Source organism: Sus scrofa, chromosome 7, assembly GCF_054392235.1.
Source record: "Sus scrofa isolate SSC_HxYL_T2T_F1_AM1 chromosome 7, Sscrofa_HxYL_maternal_Yorkshire_Landrace_v2.0, whole genome shotgun sequence".
Classification (NCBI taxonomy): Eukaryota; Metazoa; Chordata; class Mammalia; order Artiodactyla; family Suidae; genus Sus; species Sus scrofa.
Genome location: NC_139389.1, coordinates 55,980,820 through 56,001,623, shown reverse-complemented (window position 1 = coordinate 56,001,623; position 20,804 = coordinate 55,980,820). Strand labels below are relative to the sequence as shown.

The following is a 20,804-nucleotide window of genomic DNA, read 5'->3' as shown; positions in this document are numbered from 1 at the left end:
TTTTTTTGCAAGTTACAAGCACACAATACAGTATTGTTGGTGTTTATCTTTAAAAAAAGGTCTTTCGGAGTTCCCGTCGTGGTGCAGTGGTTAACGAATCCGACTAGGAACCATGAGGTTGCGGGTTCGGTCCCTGCCCTTGCTCAGTGGGTTAACGATCCGGCGTTGCCGTGAACTGTGGTGTAGGTTGCAGACGAGGCTCGGATCCCGAGTTGCTGCGGCTCTGACGTAGGCCTGTGGCTACAGCTCCGATTAGACCCCTAGCCTGGGAACCTCCATATGCCTCAGGAGCGGCCCAAGAAATAGCAAAAAGACAGAAAAAAAAAAAAGGTCTTTCATGATATGGTTCATCACTTCTAGACACAAAAGCTTCCAACATTTAAGGGACATGGGGTATTGGAATGCACTTTCTTAAGGTGGAAAACAGTATTTCATTTGTAACACGAGATGGTGTTTGTTCAGGACACATTATAATTTACTCTGCTTTGTAGTGAATTTTCATTTCTTGTTCTCTTGTGTTTTTCTGATGACAATGGGGTCTGTGACATTGTGGCATATATACTATTACTAAATTCTGTTGAGACAGCTCGGTTTTATACATGGTTTATACTTTTTGAAATATTTGATTTTATTTGCTACTGTTTAGTTATTACAATCTAGTAAAAATGTGGCCAACTAATTTTCTTTTAAAGCTCTGCATTAAAATCTGTCTGCATGTATACATTTTGATTACAGCCATTGAAATAGCCCCTGAAAGGGACCTTTTGTTTTTATATCATTTCTTTTGAAGGATTAATTTTAACATCCTATCAATACTTGCTTGTATCCTTTAATCTGTGAAAATGCATTTAATTTCAGCAGTAAAATTGACAGCATCCATTTTTATCTTTAATTAACTTTTCAGTTTGGCCCTCATCTTCAGGGCTTACAGCAGAATTTATCACCAAGCCATAATGGAAATGCTGAATGGAAGATTCGGAGGATCTGCCTAGCTCTGAATTTAGCTCATTTGACCCCATTATAAAAAAGAAAAGTCAACAACGACATTGATATGAAAGACAACTCACTGGGTCATACCACTTGCAGGGGACAATGTTAATTTTTGATTTCCTGCTATTTATTTGGCCTCCTAATTCCCTTTCCATGCACTCTCTTTTAGCTCCAAAGCACCAACTGCCCTTTGCTTAAGGGTTTTGTAAGTGCACAAGCACATTGGAGAATAATTGCCCCACAAATGGTAATAGCTGTCACCTCTTGAACACTTGGGCCCCACAGCTTACCTGCTTTATTTTCCGAAAGGCAGGTTTTACAGCACTGGTTTAAAGATTAGGAATGGGGCCCACAGAGAGAGATGAAGTTTACTTTGAAGACTGGTCAGCGGGGTGTGAATCCTGGTTCCCCATTCTTTACCTCATTTGCTCAGAGATCTTGGGCAAACTACTTAACATTCATTTATTCATCCAACACACATTTTGCGCTCAATAAACTGGGCACACACTGGTGGGTAACAGACGCAGCTGCTCTCCGTTTGGAGCTAATTTTCTATAGCGGGAATCAGGCACATTAAAATTATGTGGTTGTGACAAATGTGGTGAGGGGAGGGCGGAGGGGGTGGCAAGCAGGGATAGAAAGTAATAGGCAGAGGGAGCTGAAGACCCAACAGAGAAAGGTTGGGTTGCTTCCCAAGAGGTGAGGAGGAGGCTTAGTCTTGGAGGAGGAGGAGGAGTGAAGCCAAGCAGGGGAGGCAGGGGAGAGAGAAAAGGCAGGCAGCGGGAGTAGTTTATGTTAAGGCAGAGCCCTGCTGGCCAGTTCTAGGGACTGATTTTATGAAGCAGGACCTCAGGGGGTGGGGTGGGGGTGGACGGATGTCAGTGCAGGCAGCAGGGACCCCTCTAAGGATCCTGGCAAGGACGTGGGATTTGTTTTCTGTTTTAAGATGGTCACTCGGGCTGCCCCCAGCATGTACTGGAGAATGCAGATCAGGAGTCTAAGATAGAGATAAGCATGCACTTGACTATAGCTCCCCTCTTGATCATAGGAGAGGAGGGGAGGAAGAGAATATGGATTCCAGATAAATTCAAGGCAGATAGCATTTAAGCACTTAATTCAACCTTAAGTTGAACAGACTTGGTATAGGTGAAGCAGAAGGAGGAATGAAGGATGAGCTTCAGGTTTTTAGCTTGCGTCATTAGTTGGAGGGTGGTCCCATGGAAGACTAAGAGGACAGTGGTTTGGGACATATAAAGTGACCTGTCCAAGTGACAATGATGTCACATACACAGAGGTGAGATTAGCACCTGAATGTGACTCTGGTCTTTGCCAGTGTGTAGAAGATACTTAAAGCCAGGGAAATGGATAAGATCACAGAAGGGGGAGGGGGGCAGAGTGTAGGGAAAATAGGTCCCAGATTTGAGCCTGTGAAATTCCCAACATGCAGCATCGGGGTGGAAGAAGAGGAACCTGCCAAGAACAGTGAGAAGGAGAAGTCGAAACAAAACAAGGGTAATAAAAGTCCCACCCTTGTAATACTGCTGGAGATTAAATGCGCTAGTATGCTAAGCAGTGCTTAGATTATTATTATATTCCCTGCTACCTAGCAAGATTAATAGGGACAGTATTAAAATTCCACTTTCTGTGGCAAGGCACTGACTGGCTGGTGGGTATTATAAAGATGAATAAGACCTAGACTCTAGGTCTGGGAGCTCATTATATGGTAGAGGAGGTAAGACTTCTAGAGAAATGGACAAAAAGGTGGAACATGGTACATGCTGTGAGAGAAATAAAATTGTTCTGAAAGTTCAGTCTAGGGAGGTGCCCGTGGCAGATGGGGGAACCAGGCTAGGCCTCATGGGACAAGAGGCATTTGAAATGGGTCTTGATGAAAGGGTGCGTTTGGATATTCAGGGAAAGGGAGTAGGGTGCGCGAGGACAGGGAAGTGTAACAGAACTTCCACGGCCTTCAGAGGAAATGGGGTATCTGGTGGGATGTGGCTGCACTGTAGATTGTGTAGACAGTCCCTTTGGGCAAATCTTAGTAAGCTGGTAGACAGATGCTACTTCAGGGGACCTTTGTAGGTGGTGGCCACAGCAACAGCAGCAGTTTTCATTGTCATTTGATCAGCCAGAGAGTCTCCTAGCAGTGTGAAAATGCCTGTGATCAGAGTCAGGTGCTGCCAGCACAGCCAGCAACTGAGAGTAATTGGTGTATCCTTCTAGAAAAAGCCATCCAAGATGCATACATTAGATTCTACAATTATTTGCTTGGATTTTAAAGTGCCCAACAAATTACACACTTTGCCTTTCACTTAAAAACAGTAACAAGTAGTAATAGGTTTTGTTTTTTGTTTTTTGTTTTTTGCAAATTATGTAAATAATCGTTGCTCTCATGGTTATTGATATAACACTCTGGGGAGGCTAGGAGTTCCAATTATGCTTGCCATGACTGAGCTAACAACCATTTAATTCTAGTTTTTCCACTGACAGTCGCTGAGTGTGTGACCTTCAACAGTTATTCACACACTCTGTTTCAAATCCCCAGCTATAGAGGTGGAGTTAACATTTTCTCCCAACACGGCTAGGGTGCATTGCATCAGTGTCTACCTGTCCCAGTCATTCTTCAGAGCAAACAGAACTTTGCAGTGTAGGACAATAAATGCTGTCTTTCCTTCCTAGAAGTGTAAGTAGTGACTAACCTACTTATTTTCTGCACCCCCTTTCTGTAGCCTCTTTCTTGAAGTCCAGTTTACACCGACTAGTTTCAATGGATATTGTTTCCACTTTCCTGATTGTTAGATGCAAAGTCTTAACTAAATTTCACCCTTTGGATTCTTTGCAACCAGGTTTAGTTTTTAAACAGATTCAGAGTCTGGAGCTTGGAGTGATATTTTTGTTCACAAGGAATCTTAGACGTGTCAACTCCGTAACGCTTTCTGTGAAGAATCAGTGAAACACGCTGCCACTGAAGTTTAAAGATGATTTGCCTGAATCTCTCCAGACAAATGAGGCTTTCTAATCAATTATGAATAGAAAGGATGAATTGTAGGTTCTAGTGGGATGTGAGATGGGATTCCAGCAGTCATCATCAATCACTATTGGAGCTGTTAAGTGTCTGTGGCAGATAGGGTCACTAGTATTTACTAATGTTAATTGGTGGCAACAGGGAGGGCATTGTCCACGTTGGAGGCACCTGCATGTCATTTCTGTGGAGGGTTTGAATGAGTGTCAGAGCTGGACCTTCTGAGTCCTCTAGTTTATCCGCCTCCTTTTTAGGGTGAAGAAACAGGCCAGGAGAGGGTGACTTGCCCAGGGTTGTCTCGCTGGTCTGTTGGGGATTACTTTGCTCCCATGACAGCCACAGGCAGGCAAACTTCAACTGGTATTTGCCTCGCAGGGAAGAATTCAGTGGGCATCAGGGTGCGTGGAGAGCGTCTCAGCTGGGAGCCTAGGAATACGTCCTCTCCCACTATGTTTCAGCCTCCCACTCATTTCCTCTGCATCTCTCTTCACAACTCAGTAACTTACTCATGTCTACTGGTTTTCTGTTTGCAGTCTGTCCATCTGGTTCCCCTCTTGGTGATGGGCACAGAGCAGACATTAACGGTAGCTATCATAGTTATGCAGTGGCATGACCACGGTCACTCGGTAGTTAGACCAAGGACCAGCCTATGATACCATCCCCTGGTCTTCCTCTTGCTGGGGTTCTGCGCTCCAGAGTCAAACGCCACAGAAGTTGGGCGTGGAGGCGGGGCCAGGTGTGAAAAGGCGGAGCTAGAACGGATAGGGTGGGACCAAGAAGTGAGTGGGCGGAGCGGAGTAGGTGCCAGAGAGGACTAGCTGGGGCTGGGACCAGACAGGGGGCGTCCGGGGGCGGGGTTTGGGCGGGGCCAAGCTTCTGAGCCTCCTCGCGCGCCCCCAGCCCGCTGGGGTAGTCCAGGCGGGGCAGTGCGGGCTGCCTCGGTCTCAGCTGAAGAGCGGAGCGGCGCTTCCGCAGCGGCTGCTCTCGTTCGACTATAACCCACACTCCCCGCTCCATCCCCCGAGTCCGCATTCCCCGTGGGGAGGCGGCTCCCTGCGTTCCCACGCGGGTCCTGGGCGATGGCGGCGAGGGGGTCCGGGCGCGAGGTCCTCAGCCTCGGGCCCCACCTGCTTCATTTCCTCAACCTTTTTCAGCTGGTGGCCGGGCGCTGGGGCCCAGCGAGCGCGGGGGGCGGCGTGCCCAGAGGTGAGCCTGGGCAGCGGAAGGTGGTCCCGGGAGTTCGCCCTCCGAGCAGGTGGCAGGACGCCAGAAGGCTGGGGTGGCGCCGGGCGGGGGCCGCGGGGCTGCCGGGGCAGCTCCATGCGGGTGCGTCGAGAGCCGCGGGGCTGAGTGTCGAACCGAAAACCTTGTTTCGGAAGGCGGTTAAAATTTTCTCCTGGGGCCTTGGTCTGAGGTTTCAGTTTAAATGGTCAGATATATTGAAATGCAGAGAAAAGGCCACTTCGACGTTTGTTCCTTGACCTGCATCATTGGAGATTGCTGGGTGACTTTGTATGTACTTCGATAGAACTTTTTCAGTAAAAGATGCCATCGTTATCCAGCAGGGCTTTCCTTTCTTGGTTTCAACTGGGCTTCCCACATTGTTATTTTATTCACAGGCAAGAACGGAGGATCGTTTAGTTTAATACTAGGCATTAGGATTTGATCTTCTACCCCTTGCCCCCACCCCACCCCTCGTCCTCCTCCCCATCTCGTCCCTTAGCACCCGAAGTCTTTCTTTTTGTCCGAAGACGAAACGCGTTAGTTGTAGAATGCTGGGCAGCGGATTTCCCTGGCTCCTGGGCTCACCGTTTGTATCCTAGGTTCCTCTCTCCTTAGCATTTTGGAACAGAGATTTTTGTTTTGTTTTGTTTTCCTTTTTTCTTTTCAGCCTTTTCTATGTCAAAAAGGTTTGGACAGGAATAGAAAAAAACAAAAGATAATGCTTAGTATCTTTAAAAATTCAAAGCTTTAGAAAGTTTGAGTCAGCCCTCTCAAGACCTTGAAGAAAAATACTTTAACCTACGGAGTCACCTATAGTGTGATCCAAATATAGAAAGGTAAGAATCCTTTAAGCAAGAGATAAAAGCTGACGTCATTACATCAGTGCTTCAGTTTTTATGAGTGAGGAAACTTTATTTGGGGATAAGCAGAACCTTGGCTTTCCTTCCTTAAGGTTTTTAAACTATGACTCCTGGTTCTAAGAAGTGATGATCTTGAAGACTAGAATTTATTGCAGGATGTATTGCTTAACGTAGACACTAGAGAAATAACGTGGAGGATGATTTAAATGAATAAAGAAAATCCTGTGCAGAGAGAGTTAATAGTTTAACAGAAAGAAAGGAATGTGATTTTGGAGCCAGATAAACCTGGGTTCAAATTATGACTTTGCTGTATGTTGACTTAGATAAGATTTTCTCAGCTGTCCTCCTTTTTTTTCAAAGTGGAGAGAAGCTGGTAACCTCTGAGTCATTTTCAGGATTAAATAATATGTGTGAAAGGCCAGCTGCTGTGCCTGATTCTCTAGAAAATGGTATCATTTTCTCTACCGCTTTTGGTGAAAGTGGAATTTTTTTCATCTGCTTTAGTATGAAACATTATAGCCAAGATTAAATGGTGTAAATAGCTATCTCTTTATGCTTGGGGTTCAATATAATATCCAAACAGTCAGAGCTAATTAACTCCTTTCTGCCCCAACTCTTCTTAGTAAATACCTCTCTTCTAATAACCATCATGTTATATTACTTTTATTTTATTTTATTTTTGGTGGCCGCCGTTCCCGGGTCAGGGCTGGAATCTTTGCCGCAGCTGTGATCTATGCCACAGCTGTGGCAACACCCGATTCTAAACCCACTGTGGGGACTCCATGAATTACATTTATATTTTCTTCTCTCTTGGTCCCACATGAGCTCTAAAGAACTTCGTATCTAGGTTACTGTAGGAGCCCAGTAAATGTTTGTGGATGAATGAATGGAACAGTAAGATCTCTCTGGATATTAGTTTCCTCATCTGTAATATCATTAAAGGCTTTCCTCTCCAGCTCTAAGATTCCAGGATTCTGTTGCTCTTAATAAGTGATCATTTGAAGAAGAAAGTGATGTTGAATGGATGATGGAATTGCACACTTGCTACTCAGCGTTAATCTACTTCTGTGTAAAACTGCTGAAGTGCTGTCTGCAGTCAGGAGACCTGCCATTAATTTGCTCTGTTTCCTTGAACATATTGCTCAACCTTGCTGATCCTTTATTTCTTCATCTTTAAAATTAGAAGGTGATAGTAGGTGGATTTTAGGTTCTTTGCACCATAATTAAATTTACATTTACATTTTATTGTTTTTGTATTCCTCTTAGAGTCTTAATAACTCTTCCTTATGGTTTTCTGTGAGCCAGTCTCTAGGAAAAGAAAATGTCTTATATGTCAGCAGCCATATTGTTTGGCTGGTGGAAGGTCACAGAGCTGTGAAAGGTGCTCAGAGAGCAATTTTATCTGTATTAAGTGTAGATCATTAAACTAGTACATTAAGACAATTCAAGCCCTTTAAGCTGACCTGACCTGGTAAGGAGAGTGATTTATGGAAATTAGAGTCATTAGTCAGTTATATTTCTTAGCTGTGTAGTTGTGTGGTTGAAACTTTATTTTCAGTGTATATAGTGGCCAAGTTCTGTTCCATTCAAAGGAAAAGGAAATAATTATCTCACAGAAAATGAGAGCTTTGAAAGGCTTTTCTCTTCTCACCTTTAGTCATTTCCATTAACATTGTAAGAAGCTAATAGAAATACACATATAGTGACCGTCTACTCAGCTTTTGCTGTGGTTATATCCAAAAGAGTATCTAGAAATGTAAACTTTTCACACAGTTTAATTTGAAATGAAAAACTGTTTTTGTTTCCTTGCAAATATTGAATATGCTCTATGAACTAGACTTAGCACCCGGAAGGCAGGGCTTTGTAGAACTTCTGATTCATTTCAGGTGTACCTGATTTTGTAAATGTAGCCTATCCATGGGACTTTGAGAAAGTTTTCAGTCAGAATAGGGTGTTTTTTTTGGTTTAAACCTGTAATCTACAAATTAGATCTAGCAAGTAATTTTTTATAATCAGTTTATATGAGTTTTTAGTACAGTAATTTCGGTACAGAACATTTTTCTTCTAATAGCATTATTTTTCTCCCTTAAGAATTATAATTCTTTCAGATATAATTTTAAGTTTAATACTAAATAAGCATGTCTTGACAATGAGAGTTGGTAAATATTGGAAGTTTTGAGAAAAAAGTTAACACTTTGGTTCTTTAGTAATCTGCTTGCCAGAGCAGCATAAGTATAGTTTTATAGTCACAAGAGAAGAGGTTATTTTTAATGATCCTTTTCTGCCCTGCGACTAAAATTTCACTTTTAAATGTTCTGGTCCCATTTGGGGGAAGCATGGTATTATTTCTCCAAACTGTGTTTAATTCAGTGATCCTCGTGCTCTTTTCTTCTAAAGGAGAACTGTAAAATATATTATAGAACTCTAAAAATAAATTATAGAACTATAATATATTATTATAAAATAGTAGCCATTTCCTGATAAAAAATAGAAATTAAATATGAATATTTGAATTCTGACAGAAAGAATATGAACTTTTGATATTTGGTTTCTTTTTATTCTATAATTAATGGCATATATATGTAATCGGGCAAAACTGTTTTTCCTCTCAGTCAGCATTTCTCAATCTCTGAGTTTGGGGCTGGGTAATTCTTTGTTATGGGAGATTGTCCTTTGCCTTGTAGGTTGTTTGGCAGTAGCCCTGGCCTCTTATCCTCAAGCTACTGGTAGTGCCCACCCAAAAATGTCCCCAGATATTGTCAAATATGCCTTAGGGGACAAAATTGTTCCCCCTTTCCCCACCCTTGGGAATCACTGCTCTAAGTCTTATAGACCAGGGTTTCTCAAACTTTAATGTACACAAGACTCCTCTGGGAGGTTGTTGCAATATAGGCATTGATTCACTGCATCAGAGGTGGTGCCTGAGATTCTGCATTTCTAACAACCACTCAGGTGATATGGATGTTGCTGCTCAGAGTACCACACTTGCAGTGGACAGTTTCCCACACATATGAACTGGATGCGTTGAGAGGATCCAATGACAGTAACTATGGAACTAGAATTTGCGATGAGCTCTAGCCCAAATAGCCTAAGACCAATAGAAACTAAGCTCTATCCCACCAGCCTAACAAATAGAGCTATCTTCCCATTTCCATATATCCTTCCAGTCTCTACTAGTCATTCATAATTGGACAGTCCTAAGGAGGAACTTTGCAAAAGTCTTATCAAGGTCATAAGGCTGTAGTGAACTGAGGCAGCTCCATGTTCCATAACGCTGTAAATATACTAGGTCATAATTTATACTTATTGCCTGTTGAGAGGTTTATGGTGTCAAATTATGATAGAGAACTCTGCATTTATTTAATCTGATGATGCTCAGACTTTTAAAGTGTGCAAGTTGTCTCTTCTCCTTGAAAATTATTGACTGGACCTAAATTTAACACTGCCTAAGGTAATTTTCATACTGCAAGTGTCCTGAGAGTCAGCGCAAAATGTTAAATTAGGTTTACTAAAGCCTATCAGTTACAGAGAAACTTTATCCGATAATTCTGTGATACAAATCAATAGAAAATATAATGAAAATCCTGGAGTGAAAAAAAAAACCCTTTGCCTTTCATCTATGTAATACTGAAAATAATGATTGGTAAGCATACCTATTTGCCACACGGAAAATGTTGATAGAGTATGCATTTCTCCTCATTTACAAAATGGTTGATTATGTTCACTTTTTAATCTGGCTGTTCCTTAAAATAGCCCTGCAAGGACTGCTGCAGAGAGGATCTTTAAAAAAGGTATACAAGACACGTTTTATTAACTTAAAAAAACATACAAGGAAACGTATAGTGGAGATGAACTACCCCAAGAATGCCTTAATTATGAATTAGGGGTATATAGTATACATCACTCTTACAGACCTTTCAGATATATTATCTTATTTCATTCTCTGGCAGCCTGTAAAGAGGAAAGGGAAGTCTGTTGGCAGTAACCCGCAAAATTTAAAACATGTATGCCCTTGAGTCAGCATTTACTTCTAAGAGTCAGTGTCATGGAAGTCCGTGTCTAGGTGTAGGAAGATAGATGTACAAGGATGTTAATGACAGAACTTTTTCCATGCAGCGTTGTTAGAAATAACCAAAGATTAAAGGCCATATAGAAGTTCTCATTGTGGCGCAGCGGAAACAAATCCGACTAGGAACCATGAGGTTGCAGGTTTGATCCCTGGCCTTGCTCAGTGGGTTAAGGATCTGGAGTTGCTGTGAGCTGTGGTGTAGGTTGCAGATGCGGCTTGGATCCTGTGTTGCTGTGGCTGTCGTGTAGGTCAGCAGCTGTAGCTCCGATTCAACCGCTAGCCTGGGAACCTTCAGATGACCCAGTTATGGCCCTAAAAAGCAAAAAAAAAAAAAAAAAGCTAAGACTGTCTAAATGCTCACCAGTGGGGAAAGCTTCCATAAACTATGATCTACCCATAAGCAAGGCCGCTTTGTGGCTTTTGAGGAAAGAATGGAGATGGATGTATATACACTGACCTAGAGAATCGAATGGACATAAAAGCAAGTCACAGGAGTTAAAAAGAAAACATTTGTTCTTCCTCTGTGTGCGTGTATTTTAAAAGGTCTCCACAACAAATTTAACAGTAGTTAGCCTTCGAGAAAGGGAGATGAGGAAGAAGGGAGGGACTTTTTCTGTGCTTTTGATTGGAATCTTGCCAATGACCACACATGACTTTTGTAACTAAATTGTTGTTTTGAGAAAAATGAGTCTGGGCCCTAGTTCTGTCTCTACTGCTTACCAGCTGTTGTTAGACCAATAATCTTCAATCAGGGGCAGTTTTGTGCCAGGATATTGGCAATGTCTGGAGACGTATTGGGGTGTCACATTGAGGGGTGGTATACATAGTCCATGGAAGCCAGGGCTGCTGCCAAACATTCTGTAGCATCTGGGAGAGCCCCCACAACAAGGAATTATCCAGTCCAAAATATCAGGAGTGCTGAGTTGGGAAGTTCTGCGTTAGACTTCAGGGCTGCAGCCATATTAAGATATGCAAGCAGCATCCTTCCCATTGGGTGGTGTTATCTGCATAGCCATACAGTTTGTAATAATGATATAAAGAAAGTAAATAAATACGCTGATTGGAGTTCCCATCATGGCCCAGCGGAAACGAATCTGACTAGGAACCATGAGGTTGCAGGTTCAATCCCTGGCCTCGCTCAGTGGGTTAAGGACCTGGAGTTGCTGTGATTTGTGGTGCAGGTCACAGATTCGGCTTGGATCTGGCATTGCTGTGGCTGTGGTATATGCCAGCAGCTCTAGCTGCGATTGGACCCCTAGCCTGGGAACCTCAATATGCCATGGGTGCGGCCCTAAAAATAAATAGATAGGTAGATAAATAAATAAATCAAGCAAGCAAGCTGATTTGTCTCCCCCAGCAAGGCAGGCACCAAAGTTTTCTGCGTTTTACCTCTAGCACCTACCACAGAGGCTGGCTTAGGAAGCAGTCACTCAGCATTTGTTGAATAAATGAATGAATGAATCAAAGTAGGAGTCACTAGTATACCTACCCAAAGTAGGTATTTAATATACCTAGGTTGTAGAAGACACTAAAGATTTAAGACTTTATGGAAGTAACAACATTATATCTGATGTCTGTTCATTTATCTGAAGTTTGGCAAAAGATTGCTAATGTTCATATTTAGCTGCAGAACACCTTGGTAGATTTTTTTTTCAATATTTTTTACTAAAAAAATCATGATTCTTCATGGAAGAATGCCAACAGAAGACACTCTTTTGCCTTATCTTCCTAAAAATTGGTTTTCAAAATCCTTAGCTATCTACTTAGCTACCTACTGGTTAGTGGAGCAAACTTAAAAAAAAATTAAAACTACTTTAGACACTACCCAACATAGTAAGGTAATGGACTTTTTAATTTTATTTGCATAACTGTTGTGGCAGCAAAACCAACATTTTTAAATTGTGAAACTGGCAGATGATGGAACTGTGATGTGATAGGGAATACCATCAGGGGACCGTTTGGAGGAAGATCATGAACTTGATTTTGTACGTATTGATTTCACATAGACTAGAGAACTGTGGCATATGGAGGTTAAAGGATAATTAGTGGTGCTGCGTATTCAAGTTAAGGTTTTCAGCTTTGTGGTTTTACTAAATGATGTGAGATTTTGGGGGGAAATGAGTATTCAGGTGTGGACTAGGGAGGAGATCTGCATGGAAGATACTGATTCCATAAAAGCATCTCTCTTTTTCCTAAAGCTTATTTCCATTGCAGTTTCCTTCGAAATGACCTTTGGAGATTCCAGAGTAGAATTTCTGGAATCTGCATTGCTGAGTGCAGCTTTACAAGCCTCCTGAAAAACTTCTAAAAGTAATTATTGGGTACCTCAAAAATTCCCAGACAAAGTAAGGGTTAGATATGCTTAAGCCAGTAGTTTCTGAAAGACTCAACTTGACTGGTGTTTCTGAAAGTGTGTGCTGAAAACAAATATCCCTGAGGTCTGTCAGGTAGTCAGCACTGGGATGATATTTTTGCGTACTTTTACAGACTTGAAATGTAAGATTAACTCTGTTTTTTTAAGACATGTGTGCTCTTGTGTTCTTTTTTTTTTTTTTTTTTTTTTTTTTTGGCTATGCCCACAGCATGCAAAAGTTCCCAAGTTAGGGATTGAATCTGCACCACAGCAGTAATAAGACCAGATCCCTAACCCATTGTGCCACTTGGGAACTCCCATGGTTGTGTTCCTAATGTTTGCATTTTTTTTTTTTTTTTTTGGCTTTCTAGGACCACGCCCGAGGTATATGGAGGTTCCCAGGCTAGGGGTCCAACTGGAGCTGTAACTGCCTGCCTACACCACAGCCACAGCAATGCCAGATCCAAGCTGCATCTGTGACCTACACCACAGCTCACAGCAATGCCAGATCCTTAACCCACTGAGCAAGGCCAGGGATTGAACCCACAACCTCATGGTTCCTAGTTGGATTCATTTCCACTGTGTCACGACGGGAACTCCTAATGTTTGCATTTTTAAGGAATGTATATGCGATGTATTGATTGTCTCAGCTAACATGTTAATGTTGTGGAGTTTTGCTAAGCTTCACATAATTTAAGGCTAGGTATTGACATTAGCTGTTGTGTTATATTCCATTTTATAGAAATGGATCAGTGGTTCAAAAATAGTGATAATAAATAGCAATGTACAATTCAGAATTTTGCTATAAAGATAGTGTGCACACAGGGTATAAATCTGTATGTGCTGGGATAAATATATCTGCAAATATAGTGATTTCACATACGCTCCACAAGAGGAAAGCAAAATAATATTATCTGGAAGAAATCAGATTTCACCCTATCAGTAATCCATTCCCCAAGGGTTCTTTGATTGTGAAACTTTGTCAAATAATGGCAGCCCAGAAAGCCTTTGTGACATTTTCAAAGGACAGTGGCCTCTCTGATGAACCAATTATTTTCTTGAATAAATATAAAATATTTAGTATAAAATTATGAATATAAATATATAATTTATACTATATAAATATATAAAAATTATCTAAGTATAAAATTTATAAAAATAAATATACACAATTTTTATAGTAAATATAATTTATATATATAGCTATATATATAAACTATACTAAATATTTAAAAATTTAGTATAAAATTACAGAATAAAATTGATGAATATTATTGTTGACATCACAGAAGAGACCAAGTTCCCAGAGACATCATACAGAGTTGAATGAATTCCATGTACCAAAAGGGGTGTAAGGCCTGCTATTAATTAGAAGCTTGCAAATCCAGGCACGAGTTATTCTGCTTGAAGAGAAAGCAGAAGTGACTATTAACGAAGCTGCTTTAACTGGACAGCTACATGTAAAAGAATGAAATTAGAACACTCTCTAAAACCATACACAAAAATAAACTCAAAATGGATTAAAGACCTAAATGTTAGCCCAGACACTGTAGAATTCCTAGAGGAAAACAGGCAGAACACTCTTTGACATAAAGTGCAACAATATCTTTTTTGGTCCACCTCCTATAGTAATGAAAATAAAAACAAAAATAAATCGGACCTAATTAAACTTAATGGTTTCCTTTGCTGTGTAAAAACTTTTAACAAAACTAGAAGATGATCCACAGAATGAGAAAAAAGATTTGCAAATGAAGCAACCAACAAGGGATTAATCTCCAAATTATACCAACATTTCATATGTCTTTATATCAAAAAAAAAAAAGCAAACTCAACTAAAAGATGGTCAGAAGATCTAAACAGACATTTCTTCAAAGACAGACAGATGGACAAAAAGCACATAAAAGATGCTCATCATCACTAGTTAGAGAAATGCAAATCAAAACCACATTGATGTATCTTCTCACACTGGTGAGAACGGCTATCATCAAAATAATTACCTATAAACAATAAATTCTGGAAAGGGTATGTAGAAAAGGGAACCCTCCACTGTTGGGAATGTAAGCTGGTGCAACCATTATGGAGAACAGTGCAGAAATTCCCTAAAAAGACTAAATATAGAACTACCATATGATCCAGCAATCCCACTCCTGGGCACATATCTGGAGAAAACCATAATTCAAAAAGATACATGCACCCCCATGTCCACTGCAGCACTGTTTACAATAGCCAAGATATGGAAGCAACCAAAATGTCTGTCTATAGAGGATTGTAGAATATTACTCAGCCATAAAAATGCATGAAATAATGCCATTCACAACAACATGGATGGACCTGAATTACCATACTAAGTCAGACAAATATGTGAGATCACTAATATGTAGAATCTAATAGAAGTGATACAACAAAACTTACAAAACAGAAACAGATTCATATATTTTGAAACCAAATTTATGTTTACCAAAGGGGAAAGGTGGGAGGGTGCATAAATTACGGGGTTGGGATTGATATATACAGAATAGAAAGGTAACAGAGACCCACTGTGGAGCACAGGGAAATTTACTCAGTATGTGTGGTTTTTCAGGTTCTTTTATTTGGGAAAAGAACCTGAAAAGGAATGGATGTATGTATAACTGATTTACTTTGCTGTACACCTGAGATTAACACAACTTTGTGAATCACCTGTATTCCAGTATAATTTAAAAAAACCAGAGTTCCCATCGTGGCGCAGTGGTTAACAAATCCGACTAGAAACCATGAGGTTGCGGGTTCAATCCCTGCCCTTGCTCAGTGGATTAACGATCCGGCGTTGCCATGAGCTGTGGTGTAGGTTGCAGACGTGGCTCGGATCCCGCGTTGCTGTGGCTCTAAAAACAAACAAATAAACAAACAAAAAAACCCCAAAGCCCCTTTATTAAATGAGTGTTGCATGCTGCGTGGTATTAATAGCATGCCATGTGGAAGAGCTATAACCATCACGTGTGTGGGTTCCAGTGTTTTACTTTTTGGCTAGACGAAACCACTACTTGCAAAGCACAGATCACCCTTCAGTTTATGCACGGTACTGTGAGGGAGACGTGCCCACTGGCATTTTATTTTTAGACCCAAGGACTCAGGTTATAGAAGAAGAGACTAAATTTCGCTAGGATTCCGTGGTCTCTGGTGTAGACTGGAAAAGTGTGCTGAGAACAGCTCTGGCAGCATCAGCTCCGTGGGCAGCAGGGCTGGTGGAGCTGTGCGAGGAAGTGGGGTTGAACTGGAGCACTGGGCTCCATGCCTTTATTCACAGAAAGCCACTGGTGGGAGCAGCGTGCTTCCTGATCTTGACTCAGTGTTGAAGGAGATAGTAAACGAACATGAATAAAGCGGATCACAGGCACCAAGCCTGGCTTTCTGCCTGTTGCAGGCAGAAATGGGCCCTCTGAGATACTCTGCTTTTCTGCATTGGGCTCTCCTGGCTCTCGAGAGGAAAAGGGCACACTTGAGTTCTCAAACTTCAGGGGTTTGAGAAAAACATTTCTTCATGATACTGATAATGCTGTTTTCCTAATTTTGCACATTTTCAAGTAGCATAGCTCATTGGTACAGTCATATCTTGAATAGTCAGAACCAGATGATCTGAGGGGCAAACTATGATTTTTAGTTTTGAGGATGTTGGTGTGACAGGCTAACGTGTGTGTGTGTGTGTGTATTTTTTTTTTTTAAGGGCATGTGGAGGTTCCCAGGCTAGGGGTCGAATCGGAGCTATAGCCTCCGGCCTATGCCGCAGCCACAGCAACACAGGAACTGAGCTGCGTCTGTGACCTACACCACAGCTCATGGCAACACCAGATCCTTAACCCACTGAGGGAGGCTGGGGATCAAACCCACATCCTCATGGATCCTAATTGGGTTCCTTACCACTGAGCTATGACAGGAACTCCCCAGGCTAATATTTTTGAAATATCAGTGTCCCTTTATGTTGGTCCTGGTTTTTCCTCTCGTCCTTTGGCTTTTCTCCCTACCTGCTCAAGCTGGCTGAGTCTGTGCTCATACTTCTGAGAAGGAACGTGATGTGACAGCAGACGGTGGGGACAAGGAGTTCATTTTTTTTTTTTTTTTTTTTTTGCCTTTTTCAGTTTCAAAAACCTGGATCATAGTGGACAACTTGGCATAGACCACGTAATATAAGCGCAGCCTCTTCTTGCTCAGAGAAACTCCTCCCCTGGTCTGGCAGGGGAAGAAAAGACACAGGGGAGGGCAAGAGAGAGTCAGCAGGACTTGGGGTGAAGGCAATGGGCTTGAAGGACACTTGGGTGAAAGCCCAGGTAAAGCCTGGTGCAGCACTCAGAGTCTTTTTCAGGTCCCTGTTCAAGCTGAATTTCCAGATCCACCAACGCTTGCTGCCATCCCTGAGATTCTATAGTTATGAGTTAGGATTTTCTTAATTAGTAGAAATGAAAACTTAGAAATCAGTTAACCAGGGGGCTCAGACTCCCATCATAAAGCTGGATGGTGAAAGATGATAGCACGCATCCTATTTATTATGAATGTCTAGTTCTTAAGTAAAAATAATACATAATTCACTTTTTTTTTTTTTTTTTTTGTCTTTTCAAGCCTATATCCGGGCTAGGGGTCTAATCAGAGCTACAGCTTCTGGCCTACACCAGAGCCACAGCAATGCCAGATCCCAGTTATAAACACACACACATTCTTTTTCTCATATTATCCTCAATCATGTTCTATCACAAGTGATTGGATATAGTTCCCTGTGCAGAACCTCGTTGTTTATCCATTCTAAATGTAGTATTTGCATCCACCAACCCAAAAATCCCAGTCTATCCCACTCCCTCCCCAACCTCTTGGGAACCACAAATCTGTTCTCTATGTCCATGAGTTTGTTTCTGTCCTCTAGATAGACTCATTTGTGCCATATTTTATTTTATTTATCTTATTTCATTTTCTTTTTAGGGCCACACCCATGGCACATAGAGGCTCCCAGGCTAGGGGTTGAACAGTAGCCGCCAGCCTACACCAGAGCCACAGCAATGCCAGATCCAAGCCACATCTTGGCCTACACCACAGCTCATAGCAATGCCAAATCTTTACCCCACTTAGAGAGGCCAGGGATTGAACCCGAAACCTCATGGTTCCTAGTTGTATTCATTTCCATTGAGCCACGAGAGGAACTCCTGTGCCATATTTTAGATTCCATATATAAGTGATACCATATGGTATTTGTCTTTCTCTTTCTGACTTCACTTAGTATGAGAATCTCTAGTTCTCTCCATGTTGCTGCAAATGGCATTATTTTGTTCTTTTTGTGGCTGAATAGTATTCCATTGTGTATATGTACCACATCTTCTTAATCCATTCATCTGTTGATGGACATTTAGGTTGTCTCCCTGTCTTGGCTATTATGAATAGTGCTGCAATGAACATAGTGGTGCATGTATCTTTTTCAATGAAACTATTGTCGGGGTATATGCCCAGGAGGGGGATTGCTGGATCATATGGTAGTTATATTTAGTTTGCTAAGGAACCTCTGTGCTCTTTTCCATAGTGATTGTACCAATTTACATTCCCACCAACAGTGTAGGAGGGTTCCCTTTTCTCCACATCCTCTCTAGCATTTGTTATTTGCCATCTTATTAATGATGGTCATTCTGACCTGTGTGAGGTGGTACCACATTGTAGTTTTGATTTGCATTTCTCTAAAAATTAGTGATGTTGAGCATTTTTTCATGTGCCTGATTGGCCATCCATGTCTTTTTTGGAGAAATGTCTATGCAGGTCTTCTGCCCATTTTTCAGTTGGGTTGTTTATTTTTTTGCTGTTGAGTGGTATGAGTTGTTTTTCTTAGGTCAGTCTTCCAAAGAAATAGAAATAAAAATAAATCAATGGGACCTAATCAAACTTAGAAGCTTTTGCATAGCAAAGGAAACCATTAAAAAAAAAAAAAGGTCAGCCTATGGAATGGGAGAAAATAATTGCGAACGATGCAACAACAAGGGCTTAATCTCCCCTTTCCTTTTTTGTACTCTCCCTTTCCCATCTCTTCTCCCCCCCCTCCTTCCTCCCCTCTATACCCTTGTTAATTACCCTTGTTAGTTTAATATGTGAACTTCTATAATTTTCCTCAGGTATATGTAATCATGTAGCTAGATAGATATACATAAATTTTAATAGCTGATCTTTTAAAAATAGGATTATAGTATAGCCTCTTTTCTATACTTTTTTACCCTTAAAGAAATCCTCAGAGAAATCCTGACACCTTTTGCTATGTTGTGTTTAGTTCAAATTTTTATTTGATGCAACTTATGACAAACTCGTTTTTTGTTGTGATATTTCACATGGCCTCTCTGTGATTATTGATTTCAAGTTATTTTTTTAATAATTAAGAAAGTACTTAATGGGAGTTCTTTGGTGGTACATTGGGTTAAGGATCCAGCACTGTCACTGCCGTGGCTTGGGTCACTGCTGTGGAAGGAGGATTGGATCCCTGCCCAGAAACTTGCACATGCCATGGGTTCAGCCAAAAAAAAAAAAAAAAAAAATTGTGTTAAAAAAGTATTTAATTGTTAAAAAAACACATACATGCAATTTACCATCTTAACCATTTTTAAGTATATGGTTCAGTGGTGTTAAGTATATTCACATTATTATGCAACAGATCTCCAGAACTTTTTCATGTTGCAAAACTGAAGTTCTATACCCATTGATTTGCAATGTTCTGTCAATTTATGCTGTACAAGCAAAGTGACCCAGTTATACATGTACTCCTTCTCTCCCCAGGCCCTGGTAGCCACATTCTACTTTCTATTAGTTTGACTACCTTAGATACCTCACATAAGTGGAATCGTGCAGGTGTTTTTTTAATTTTCATTTTCTTTTTTTACAAAGAAACCAGATTAAGCTTTAATTTTTCTAAACTTCACTGAATAATTCTCATTGTCTATATAAACACTAAATTTAAAAACATGAACGTCTTCAAAATTCATTTAACTTTCAACAAGGATCACATAAAGTTGATACTAAAATGTGGTTAAAGATTAATTGCAATTATGATTATAAATGGAAAAATTACAAATACTGGTAATTCTAAGCTGGTTGGATACAAAAAGCAAAAAATATGAAAGGCTTCATGAATTTGCGTGTCATCCTTGTGCAGGGGCCATGCTAATCTCTGTATCATTCCAACTTTTTACTATATGTGCTGCCTAAGCGAGGACGGAATCATACAATTTTTGTCTTTTTGTGATTGCCTTATTTCATTTAGCATAATGCCCTCAAGTTTCCCTGTGTTGTAGCCTATTAGAATTTCCTTCTTTTTTAAGGCTGAAAATATTCTATTCTGTGTATATGTCACATTTTGTTTGTCCATTCATCTATAGATGGACATTTCTGTTGCTTTTATCTCTTGTAAGTAAAGCTGCTATGTACATGGGTGTGCTAATATATCTCTTTAAAATCCTGCTTTCAGTTCTTTGCGAAATATACCTATAAGTGGAATTTGCGGATCATATGATAATTCTATTTTAAATTTTTTAAGGAACCGCCGTATCACTTTCCAAAGTGGCTGCACCATTTTATATTGCTACCAACACTCTACAAATGTTTTAACTTCTCCACAGTCTTGGTAACTTTTTTTTTTTTTTTTTTTTTTTGGTCTTTTTGCCTTTTCTGGGGCAGCTCCCGTGGCATATGGAAGTTACCAGGCTAGGGGCCTAATCGGAGCTGTAGCCGCCAGCCTACACCACAGCCACAGCAATGCAGGATTCAAGCTGCGTCTGCCACCTACACCACAGCTCACGGCAATGCCAGATCCTTAACCCACTGATCGAGGCCAGGGATCAAACCACAACCTCATGGGTCCTAGTCAGATTCGTTTCCGCTGCGCCACAAGGGGAACTCCTGTTTTTTGTTCTTTTAATAATAGTAGCCCTACTGGGTTTGAGGTGATATCTAGTGATTTTTAATTGGTGTTTCTCTAATGATTAGTGATATTGAGCATCTTTTCAAATAGTTGTTGGCCATTTTAATGCCTTCTTTGGAGAAATGTCTATTCAGTTTTTAGCCCATTTTTTAATTGAGTTATTTGGTGGGTGGGAGTTGTTGTTGAATTGTAGGATTTCTTTATGTATTCTGGATTTTATCCTCTTACCAGATACATGATTTGCAAATATTTTCTCCATTTCACAGGTTGTCTTTTCACACTATTGGTTGTGTCCATTAATAAACCAAAGTTTTATTTTAATTCAATGAATTTTATTACCTTTAGAGTTGTACAAAGAAGTTTTAAAGTAG

General features: G+C 40.7%; 1 protein-coding gene and 1 non-coding gene across 11 annotated transcripts in view; one reads left to right on the top strand and one right to left on the bottom strand.

The window, feature by feature from the left end:
• Window positions 1-4,926: 4,926 nt before the first annotated feature.
• CHRNA5 (cholinergic receptor nicotinic alpha 5 subunit) overlaps window positions 4,927-20,804 on the top strand; it is a 55,020-nt gene continuing 39,142 nt past the window's right edge. For 9 of the 10 annotated variants that reach the window (XR_014810277.1, XR_014810276.1, XR_014810273.1 and 6 more), the window contains exon 1: window positions 4,927-5,221. Coding sequence is in view for 2 of the 10 variants with exons in the window: in XM_021098834.2 (XP_020954493.1) it covers window positions 5,095-5,221 (127 nt within the window). In the remaining 8 variants the exon portion in view is untranslated. Of the gene's footprint in view, window positions 5,222-5,906; window positions 6,076-20,804 lie in introns of those variants that run through there. The other variant, XM_084968358.1, reaches the window with a different exon arrangement.
• LOC146401595 (U6 spliceosomal RNA) lies at window positions 19,624-19,729 on the bottom strand. Its single transcript, XR_014811748.1, has one exon. It is a non-coding gene; the product is annotated as a U6 spliceosomal RNA (small nuclear RNA).